This window comes from Orycteropus afer, unplaced genomic scaffold (assembly GCF_000298275.1).
Source record: "Orycteropus afer afer isolate SDZICR_OR568_19922 unplaced genomic scaffold, OryAfe1.0 scaffold00405, whole genome shotgun sequence".
NCBI lineage: Eukaryota > Metazoa > Chordata > Mammalia > Tubulidentata > Orycteropodidae > Orycteropus > Orycteropus afer.
The window spans coordinates 468531-479755 of NW_006921992.1; the positions used below are offsets into that span (position 1 = coordinate 468531).

The 11225-nt window shown below is 58.8% G+C and overlaps 1 protein-coding gene across 1 annotated transcript; it reads left to right on the plus strand.

Moving 5' to 3' along the window:
* Window positions 1-1184: 1184 nt before the first annotated feature.
* On the plus strand, window positions 1185-9287 carry STXBP2 (syntaxin binding protein 2). The gene is made up of 19 exons (XM_007953674.2): window positions 1185-1221; window positions 2295-2344; window positions 2537-2618; window positions 3135-3211; window positions 3769-3847; window positions 3934-4037; window positions 4468-4616; window positions 4823-4907; window positions 4985-5115; window positions 5234-5341; window positions 5653-5710; window positions 5803-5868; window positions 5975-6055; window positions 6397-6535; window positions 6895-7004; window positions 7696-7791; window positions 8368-8453; window positions 8577-8734; window positions 9202-9287. Exons 1-19 carry the CDS (start codon window positions 1185-1187, stop codon window positions 9285-9287), a joined length of 1782 nt encoding a protein of 593 aa, XP_007951865.1.
* The last annotated feature ends 1938 nt before the right edge of the window (window positions 9288-11225 follow it).

An 11225-nucleotide genomic window follows, 5' to 3' on the forward strand; every position in this document is an offset into this window, starting at 1 on the left:
GGGACCCTCTCAGTCTTCCCTGACATATGGTCCATGCCTGTCCTGTGTAAGTAAGTGGCAGACAGCCTGACACCTGGCAGAGTTTTTAATTATAGTTTGGGTGAAAGTTTACAACCTGGAAGACTTGAGACTATCAGCCAGATGAAGGAACCATAGCTGTTGCCTTCGAGTCTGACTTACAGCGACCCCATGTGTTTCAGAGTAGAATTGCTGCATAAAGTTTCTTGGCTGTGATCTTTATGGAAGGAAGCCGGGTGGTGGAACAGTTATGCACTCTGCTGCTAACGGAAAGGTTGCTGGTTCATACCCATGCAGGAGTGCTTTAGGAGAAAGACCTGGTGATCTGCTTCCAGAAAGATGACAGCTAATGAAGTCCTAGGTGGCACTTCTACTTCATCACATGTGAAATGGAATCTGAACAGCACTCATCAACAATATTTTCAGTGGAGACCCTGGGTGGCACACGGAAACGCTTGACTACTAGCCAAAAGGTTGACAGTTCAAATCCACGTACACGTGCCTCAGAAGACAGGCCTGGCGATCTGCTTCTGAAAGGTCGTAGCTTTGAAACCGCTATGGACTCTGCACACACGGGGTCACCATGAGTCAGAATCCACTCGAGGGTGGCAACAAATCACAGGAGCGGATCAGGCCTTCCTTCCACGGTGTTGCTAGAGGGTTGGAAGAACCATCCACCTTTAGATTGTCAGCAAGACTCAAAACTTTGGGCAACTAAGGTACCACGTCAGGCCTCCAGAGTTTATGAGATGCTCCCCGAGAAAGTAAGGGAAGTGGGTCATGGCTCCATGCCCAGATAGGATCGTGGCCCCGCAGGCATAGAGCAATTTAGGACAGGGTGACACCTTGCCCGGAAGATTAAGGCACTTGACCTTTGAGGCCACTTTTCTGGTGCTGCACGCAAGCAGGAGAAGCGTGTGCCCGTGCTCACATCTGTGTCACGAGGAGCGAGGGTTGTCGTCGAGGCGTGCCTTCCTAGCGACTGCGTGCACGTTGGCTTGGATACACTCTCCAGGCAGCTTCTTCAGCCTCCCCGCGTTCCCGAGGGCGGGGCGGGGCCAGGTGCTCGGGGGCGGAGCATCAGGGCGGGGCCCACGTGGATGACGTGAGGGTCCCGCCCCCACCTTAGGACAGACCCGGAAGCGGCGGCGGCGCCCCTGGGGAAGATGGCGCCATCCGGGCTGAAGGCGGTGGTGAGGGAAAGTGAGTGCCCCCTTGAGGTTGGGCTCCTAGGTCTCCTGGGGAACCAGGGCCAGGGGCGCACGGGCTCCTGGGACCCCGGCGGTGGGGCATCATGGGCCAGGCTGGACGCCCGAGCACCGGGATTTTCGAGGGGGCGGGCGCTGGCTTGGTCCTACGTGGCCGCCCACTTCTCGGGGCTGGAGCGGAACGGAGTTGGAAATTGGACTTTGGGGACCCAAGGGTGCGGACTGGGGATGGCGTGGACCTCTCAAACCCGGTAGCAGACTCTGGGGCCCGGACGCCTGGGCCCACTAGGGTGCCAGCTCGGGCAGGGCACAGCTGGACGCCCAGGCTCCCGGGTCTGTGAGCTGGGCAAAGTTTGGGGCAGGCTGGACTCTCGGGGCCCCAAGGTGCGGATTAGGTCCGACTTGGTGCAGTGGTCAAGATCAAGTAGTGAGTGCTCAGAGATTCTGGGGGGCGTGTTCAGGTCCCGGGTTGGGTGGTGGGGAGAAACGGCTTTCTCCTTGGTCCCTCGGAGCCCCTTTCAGGGTAAGGACTCAGGTGTCCAGGTCTCCCTGGCCCTAGTTCTTGGGGGAGGGGGTGGAGTCACCCCCTCCCCCAGTCTGGGTAGTTCCCTCCTCAGCTGCTCCTTCCTTCCAGTGGTTATCTGGCGGTTCTGATAACAGTAGACATCACCCTGTTGGTCGGCCTGGCCACTGTGTCCCTTTTCTCACCCTTCCGCTGGGCAGGGCCCAGTGAGGCTCAAACCTCTAGCAGAAGAAGTTAAAGTAGCAGATGTGTATGTGTGTTGGGGGAAGTTTGCAGCCAGACCTGTATGGGAGCCTGATGTAGCAGACTCATCTAACTGGCTTCTTCTGCCCCAGGCGTTCTGCCCCAGGCACTGAGTGTACTAGGTAAATTACACAGCTTTTTTGAACCTCAGTTTCCTTGCCTGTAAATTGGCAGCTACTGCATAGGATGGGGAGTGGGGTCCACAGGAGTTAAGACGAGGGTCCTCCCTCAAGGTGGAGAATGCTTTTGGTGAGAGGGAGGAGAGGGCCAGCATCCTAAGCTCACCCCTCCCTTCCATGCAGAAATTCTAAGTGGAGTTATCCGAAGCGTCAAAAAGGATGGGGAGTGGAAGGTAGGGGTGAGGCAGATCGCCTTGGGACCCTTGTACATACCCACTTGGGATGGGTCCTAGGTCGGTCCACCCAGCTTGTCTTTGAAGCTCTCAGCCCTGTCCATAACCCCTGATTCACCAGTGGGGGTGGAGGGTGCTACAGTTGAGGCCTCTTCTGCCCATGTCTGTCCATCTGTCTGTCCACCTGGACAGGTGCTCATCATGGACCACCCCAGTATGCGCATCTTGTCGTCCTGCTGCAAAATGTCAGACATCCTGGCCGAGGGCATCACCAGTGAGTGGATGCCCTGCCCCATGCCTTCTGGTGGGACCTGAGTGTGGGCCTCCCAAATGTGGGATCCCGCAGGACCCCCTGAAATGGTCCCAAATCCCAAGTATGAGGCTCCCTGGATATACAGCATTGAGTGTGTAACCTTCTCAAGCATGCTTCCCAGACATGCAGCCTGAGGGTGGGTCCCCGAGGTGTGCAGACTGCCCACACAGGGCTCTTGGGCTGTACCCCTAAGGGGTTAGCCCAAAACATGCAGCTTCTGTGTGTGGAGCCCCATGTCAGCACCCAGGGTGGATCCTGTGGGTCTGAGACTCTCAGTGTGCACTGTCTTCTGTGGGGACCCTCCCCCACAAGGTTGTGTGACCCAGGGTGTCCAACTTCTGCTTAAGATTCTCAGGGAGTCTGGCACCTCAGGCATCCAACCCTCCTCCCTAAGTGTCCAACTCCCCAAATCTGCAGCTCCCCATGCACCCCCTGTGCTGATCCCCCCACCCATGTCCCTTTCTCTGATCCTTCAAGTTGTTGAAGACATCAACAAGAGGCGAGAACCCATCCCTAGTCTGGAGGCCATCTACTTGCTGAGCCCCACGGAGAAGGTGCCTATGGGAGCACCAGGGGTCTTGGGGTACACATTTGTGTACACAATACCTATGTGTGTGTGCATTCACATGTGTATACGTGTGTATGTGTATCTGTGTGTATGCATGTGACTGTGCGTGTATGCGTACAGGGACATGCACAGGTGTGCATGTACACACATGCCTCTGTGTGTGTGTGCATATGGACAGGTATGCCTGTATTTGTGTGGGCATGCATGTGTGTACATACATGTGAGTGTACATGGATGTGCGCGCATATACCTCTATGTGCATGCACACACAAATGCACACATGTGCCTGTATGCATGTGCATATGGACATGTATGTGTGCATATCTGCATACATACATACATGCTGTCACACATGTGCATGTGTTCATGTCTGTGTGTGGGGGTATGCATGTATGTGTGTGTGCATATATATGTGTGCACAAGTGCACATGCGTACCTCTATGCTTGTATGCGTGCATATGTGGGGGATGGATGGGCAGCAGCTGGAAGGAGGGCAAGCCTGGGGGTGTAGGGCCAGGCCTGGAAAGTGATCACATCCCCCAGTCGGTGCAGGCCCTGATCGCAGACTTCCTGGGCACCCCCACCTTCACCTACAAAGCGGCCCATGTCTTCTTCACTGACAGTAAGTGGGAAAGACCTGGGACACAGGAACCAGGGTAAGGGGGTGTGGGGCTGCTCTGGCCTGATGCCTCCTGCTCATCATCTCAGCTTGCCCTGAGCCCCTGTTCTGCGAGCTTGGCCGCTCTCGGCTGGCAAAGGCGGTGAAGACATTGAAAGAGATCCACCTTGCCTTCCTACCCTATGAGGCCCAGGTATGACCAGGCAAGGCCTGGGCAGATGTGGGGGTCTGGAACCAATTGTCCACAGGTTCCCTCAGAAACAGACACTGAGCCACGGAGAGCCAAGGCAAAGGAATGCCCAGAGGGAGTGAGAAGGGGAAGGAGCTTTGGCCTGTGGGCAATTGGAGTTCTCTGCCACCGGGGAGCCCCAGGATGCAGCAGTGGGGAGCCCCAGGATGCAGCAGGGGGGAACACTCATTGTCTCACTCTAGAGGGAAGGGAGCTGGGGTATTGATTTGGATCCCCCAGTTTCTCCAGGCCTGGGGTGGGGGCTGTTCCCCACCTACCTCGTAGATGGCAGAGCAGGCTGCAGGGACCATGGGAAGCCCTGAGAGAGGCAGGTGCTGGTGGCTGGTGGAAATTGTGCAGGTGTGCACTTACCTGGTGGTTCTGGCCCTCCCAGGTGTTCTCCCTGGATGCCCCCCACAGCACCTATAACCTGTACTGCCCATTCCGGGCGGGGGAGCGGGCGCGGCAGCTCGAGGCACTGGCCCAGCAGATTGCCACCCTGTGTGCCACGCTGCAGGAGTACCCAGCCATCCGCTACCGCAAGTGAGGACCCCACCCCAATGCTGGCCCTGGCCTTGACCCCACCCTGCAGCCAGCCTTTCACCTCTTCTGACCCAGGCCCAGTTCTCACCCTAGTCTCTGGCTTGGCTATTCAATCTCATCCCTGATGTCCATCCTTGACCCCTGTTCTGTGCCTGGCACTCCCCACTCATACCCTGCTGCCCGTGTCTGACCACCTCTCCCCCTAGGGGCCCAGAGGACACAGCGCAGCTGGCCCATGCCATCCTGGCCAAGCTGAACGCCTTCAAGGCTGACACACCCAGCCTGGGCGAGGTGAGGGGGAGTGCTACAGAGGGGCGAGGCCCTCCAGGGTCAAAGTCAGTGTCTTCACACCTGCCCTCTCCCCTCAGGGCCCTGAGAAGACCCGCTCACAGCTCCTGATCGTGGACCGGGCCGCTGACCCTGTGTCTCCACTGCTGCATGAGCTCACGCTCCAGGCCATGGCCTATGACCTACTGGACATCGAGCAGGACACGTACAGGTGGGCCCGTGGGGGATCTGGACTGCCTCCATCACCATGGAACCACAGACCTGGGGCCCTGGCCCTCAGCTGGGGCCACTGACTGCCTCCCCTCCCCACGCCCCTACCCTGCTCTTAGGTATGAGACCACAGGGCTGAGCGAGGCGCGGGAGAAGGTTGTACTGCTGGATGAGGACGATGACCTGTGGGTGGAGCTACGGCACATGCACATTGCTGATGTGTCCAAGTGCGTCGCAGTGGAGGCAGGGCGGTGTGACCCCTCTGCACGTGGTCCCTACCCACATGTGCCCCAGCGCGGCCTTCTTCCCCTGTGTCTTGCTTGGCACTTGGTCAGGTGACCTCTGTCTGCACTTGGACCCTCAAACATGCCCCGCCCCTCTTCCGGCCTGGCCCCGCCCCTTGCTGGCCCCACCCTGCCCCTCGCCCAGCCTAGCCCCGCCCCCTCAGCTGCTTTGCGACCCTTCCACGCTAGCTAACCCACTAGCTGCAACCTTAGCATCAACCCCCAACTTCACTCCTGCCAACCCTCCCTGCCAGGAAGGTCACGGAGCTCCTGAAGACGTTCTGTGAGAGTAAAAGGCTTACCACGGACAAGGTAGGGGTGGGCCAGACCAGGCAGCGGGGGCAGGGGAACGTCCGGGCCTGGCTTCACGTCCTCTCCTGTCCTAATCCCACCCGCGGCTCTAGGCCAACATCAAAGACTTGTCCCACATTCTGAAGAAAATGCCGCAGTACCAGAAGGAGCTGAACAAGGTATGTGTAGGAGGGTGTGTGGGGGGTGGGAAAGGAGGCATGACCCTGTACCCCTTTTTGCCTTAGTGCAACCTCTGTATCCCAACGCCCTCCCCTCCCCTCGCAGTATTCCACGCACCTGAATTTAGCTGATGACTGCATGAAGCGTTTCAAGGGTTCGGTGGAGAAGCTGTGTAGTGTGGAGCAGGTGGGGGTGGGGCCTGGGGAGAGGCAGGACTGGTGTGAGGTGGGGCTTGTGGGAGGGGCCAGTTGAGTGGGGTGGGTCCCGGGAGGGGCGGAGCCTGTGGAAGAGTGGGACCCTGAGCAGAGCAGGTGAGAGGGGCAGGGCTTGGAGGAGGGGCAGGGCCTGGCAAGCAGGCCTTGGAGAAGTGGGGCCTTGGTGAGGGCGGGGCTTGTGGAGGGGCGGGGCAGGGAGGGATGATTCAGAAGGTCTCACCAGGACCCTGCGACTATCTGTGCTGGCCGCATCCCAGCCGCGTCCCACTGCCCGTGTGGTGGCTGTGGGGACATCTGGCCCTCAACCCGCAGGACCTGGCCATGGGCTCCGACGCAGAGGGAGAGAAGATCAAGGACGCCATGAAGCTGATTGTGCCGGTGTTGCTGGACGCGGCCGTGCCGGCCTACGACAAGATCCGGGTCCTGCTGCTGTATATCCTGCTGCGGAATGGTGGGTGGGAGGGCGTGGGGACTGCAGAGCTCCCTACTCCCCGCCACGGCCACAGCTCCCCTGCGCTCGGGACACCCCTGTTGTCTGGGAACGCCAAACCTCACAGACACCCCTTGGACCCTGAGACAGTCATAGACAGGGAGTTTGTTGACATGGAGACCCCCCCCAGATCTGTGGCTTCCAAACTAGGTTCACTAACTAATTTTGAGGATCTTTCAAACCATGCCCTCAGGGCTCCCAATCCAGAATTCTAACACCAGGATCCCCACCTTGCACTAACCCTAGGGTTTCCTTGGTCTTGGGACACCCCCACCCCCTTAACCTGGAAACCTACTGGGTCACCCCACGTCCCCCTCCAGGTGTGAGTGAGGAGAACCTGGCCAAGCTAATCCAGCACGCCAACGTGCAGGCGCACTGCAGCCTCATCCGGAACCTGGAGCAGCTGGGGGGCACCGTCACCAACCCGGGGGTGAGCTGTGCAGGGGGCAGGGGGTCCTGGCAGCTGGCACTGAGGCAGAGCCTGGGTCCTGAGGGACAGAGAGCACTAAGGCTGGGGGCGGGGGCAGAGCCCTGGTCCTTGGGGTGTGGGGTGGGTGTGTGGCTGGAATGGAAAGTAGGCTCACTGGCATTGGGGGTGGGGCACACTGACCCAGCCTCCCAGAGGTCTCAGGGCCCCAGCCACAAAGCACACCACACCTTCTTGTGTCAGCTCTCGGCTTAGCCTCTTCCTCTCTCTCCGGCCCCACACGGACACCTTTCTGTACTCCACCTCCACCACTCATCCACACATTTCAGGTCCCTGTCCCCTGCAGTCTCTCTGTCCCCTCTCCCCCGTCCTCTGTCTACCCTCCTGCCCCCTCATCTTTCTGTTCCCTGTTTCTGTGTCTCTGTTTCTCTCTGATCCCGTCTTTCCCTTTGTTCCCCTTCTCTCTCTCTCTGTTCCCATCTGAACCCCCTCTGTTCCCCCTCCTCTGTCTCTCTCTCTTTCTCTCACTGCTTCTGTATTTCTGTCTCGGTTTCTCACTCTTTCACTGTTTCCTTTCTCCACCTCTGTCTGCATCCCCTTCCAAACACATGAGGCCTCTGCTCCATCTGTGACCCGCTTCATTCTCCCCCCACTGCCCCCTCACCTCCCCGTGCTCCCACCCCCAACCCCCTAGGGGTCGGGCCCCTCGAGCCGGCCGGAGCGCAGGGAGCGCCTGGAGCCCACCTACCAGCTGTCCCGCTGGACTCCAGTCATCAAGGATGTGATGGAGGTACCTGCCACTGGCTGGAGCGCAGGATGGGAGGGGGGAAGCTGACGCCCCCATCCCCCAAGTCCTGCCCTGGTGCAGGCAGCGTCTGATTGGTCGCTCTCCTCCTCTCCTGCTGAGCTGTGAGACTTACTAGAAAATGCCTTGTTACCAACATTCCCCGACCTCTGTCCTGCTGAGGCCCCCACCTTCCTGAACTTGCCATTTCTCTTCTCCTGCCTCCTAGAAGCCCCGCCTGCCCACCTGGGGAGCCCATAGGAGCCTGGCCTCCTGCAGTCCTGGCACCTCCCACTTGGGGGTCCAGTGATCTTTGGCCCCCTTGTTCCCATGGACTTTGGAGGCCTAGACACCTAGGTCCCTGAGGTCCCAGGGACTCAGACTCCCAGACCACTAAGGAGTTGGAGCAGGATGATTTCTGGGTCCTTAAGGGCTGTGGGCCGCGGTTTCTGGGACCCCAAGGGGGCTGGAATTTGACCTAGGCGGTGCCTCTTGTCTGTGGGGTTTTAGCCCTGGAACACGCCCTAGAGTCTGCCTTCCCTGCCTGGGGCTTTTCTGCAAACCTTCCTCTTGGGCCGCCAGGATGCCGTGGAGGACCGGCTGGACCGGAGGCTGTGGCCTTTTGTGTCTGACCCTGCCCCTATACCCAGCTCCCAGGCTGCCGTCAGGTGAGGGCCAGGGGACGGTGGGTGGGGGGCTGACCTCCACCCCCAGTAGTGCCCAGGCCATTGGATGATGGCATGGTTTGGGGGCTCTCCTGCCTGGACTGACTTCTGCCCCTTCACACACAGTGCCCGCTTTGGCCACTGGCACAAGAACAAGGCGGGTGTGGAGGCGCGGGCGGGGCCCCGGCTCATTGTGTATGTCATGGGCGGTGTGGCCATGTCTGAGATGAGAGCCGCCTATGAGGTGACCAGAGCCACTGAAGGCAAATGGGAGGTGCTCATAGGTGAGAAACTTGGGCTGGGGAGGTGGTGGCGGTGAGTGTGGCGTTCCTGGGGCAGGGCAGGATTCCTGGGGCTGGGACCTGGGGCCCCTGGAGGAGTACTGGACTCCCCCACTCCCGGATCCTTGGGAGGCCAGGTTGGACTCCTAGGGTTATTAGAAGGGTGGGAGCTGACACCTGACTCCTGGGTCCCCAAAGGGCTGGAAGCTGGAGTCCCTGGGGGCTGGATCACTCTGTGAGGGAGAAGGGTGGACTCCTGAATCCTTGAGAGAGGGGGCTGGGGGCTGGACTCTTGGGGCTCTCGGGGTGGGGTTAGGGTTCCCAGGGAAGGGGTCACTGGAGGCTAGACCCCTACATTGCTAGAGTTCTAGATTCACAGGTCCTTAGGGTGAGGTCCCAGGGCTGGGACCCTGGTGAATGTCAGGGCCCGAGGCAGCAACCCCACCTCCCCAGCCTGTCTTCCTACCCAGGCTCCTCACACATCCTCACCCCCACCCGCTTCTTGGACGACCTCAAGACGCTGGATCAGAAGCTGGAGGACATTCCCCTGCCCTGACCTTCTCCCGCCCACCCTGACCTTCCCAGAAAAATAAACTCCTCCCTCCTGCCTGCTAGCCCATAGCCACCTTGCTGTCTTTCTGAGGGAGCCCCTAGGAGCTGTGCTGGACCAGCCTTCCTTGGGTGTCATTCTCAGATCTGTGCCTCAGGCCCCACCCCACCCTATTGCCTGCCCGAACCCTTCCCTGACACCTGTCGGCACAGAAGAGCGCTGCTGGGCCCCGAAGCACATCTTAACCCCTTGTGGAGGCTGAGAACTTGGGCCCCACTTTGAATATTGGCTCAAAGATATACTAGCTGGGAGGCCTGGGCCCAGACACTGCCTCCCGCATCCCAAAAGGGCAGCAACGTTTCTGCTGCTTTGCAGAGCGGATCACAGAGATGGTGGTAGCAGGTAAAGCTGATGGCATTGGACACGTGATGGCTGCTGTGACTTCACTGTCACCAGAATTATTTTGGCGACTTAAAAGGAGCTGTCAGTGCAGCCTTTGTGTCCTGCCTGCGTCCCAGGAACTGTCCTGGCACGGCCTGCAGCCGAAGGAGACCAGGGGTTGTCTCCAGCTCCTGGGAATCAGAACCAGCCGGTGTGCGAGTGGGATGCCAGTTCCCATTCCAGCAAGTGAGAACCCTCCCAGCCCTGGGCTCCTAGGTGCAGAGCCTTTACAAGGCTAAAATGAGGTGTGAGTCTCATAGCCATTAATAAAACAGAAAGGAGCCCTCTCTCTAGAGGCACAAACCCACAGCCAGACAAATGCTCCACAGCACAGGAGGCTGTGGGAGCCCAGAGGGTGCCAGCCATCTGAGGAAGTCAAGGAAGGCTTCCTGGAGAAGGAAGTATAGTTTGAGTTGACAATGAAGATGAAGGGGAATAACTCAGGGAAGGGAAGTGAGAGCACATCAGAGACAAGGGCAAGAAAGCAGGCTAGGATGCTGGAGGATGAGGGTATTGATTGGGCGAGAGTAGCAAGATCTGAGAGCCAAGAGGATTTGGGGCCCCTGCTGGACAGTGGAGGTCCCTGGATGGGGCAGATGGTTGGCATTCAACTACTAACCTAAAGTTGGGGGTTGAGCTCACTCGGCAGCACCGCGGAAGGAAGGCCTGGCCATCTGCTTCTGTGAAAGAAACCCTGTGGAGCTCAGTCCTACTCTGTAACACATGGAGCCGCTGTCAGTCAGAACTGACTCCGTGGCAACGGGTTTGGGCTATTGGTTTGCTGGCAGTAAAAGAGGCCAATAGAAGGGATTTGAAACGGGTGGGGAGGCGTGTCCATTCAATAGAGCCAGTCTAATAGCGATGCTGCTCGCCGGAGAAAGATGAGGCAGTGTGCTTCTGGAAAGATTTACAACTCTGAAAATGCTCTGAGCAGTTCTACTCTGTCGTATAGGCTCGCTGTGGGTCGGAAATGACTCCGTGGCAGTGAGTTTGGTTTTAATAGCGGTGCACTCTGCGAGCACCCATGCTCGTGAAGGGGCCTGAGATGAGCCAGTGGGGAGGCTGGGAACAGCGCCCCCTGGTGGAGCCCCACTTATTTCCATTCTGTCTGCTCTGAGGCTGTGGCCCAGGCAGGTCTGCGACCAGGAGCGCGTGGGTGAAGATAGGGCACCTGGGACCCTCCTTCTACGCCCCCTGAGGTTTGACCCTGACATTTGGGTCGCATACCTTTCCAAAAATGCAGGGAACTCAAGGAAACCCCAGAAAAGATGCACACAGTTTTGTAGTCGAGAGATTCTCGAAACAAAAAACACAAGCCCGTCGTTACCTATGAGCGCACTCGAGGTCATCGAGTGAATGGGGCGGGGCGGGGCGCAGAAGAAAGTGCGTTGGCGCAGACCCCTGAGACCATTGGCTCTGGTTGTCCAGAGGTCGGCCTGGCCTTGGCAGGAAAGCGGTTTAACCGGAAGGAAACGGAGCGAGTGGGAGAGAGGTTGGTTGATT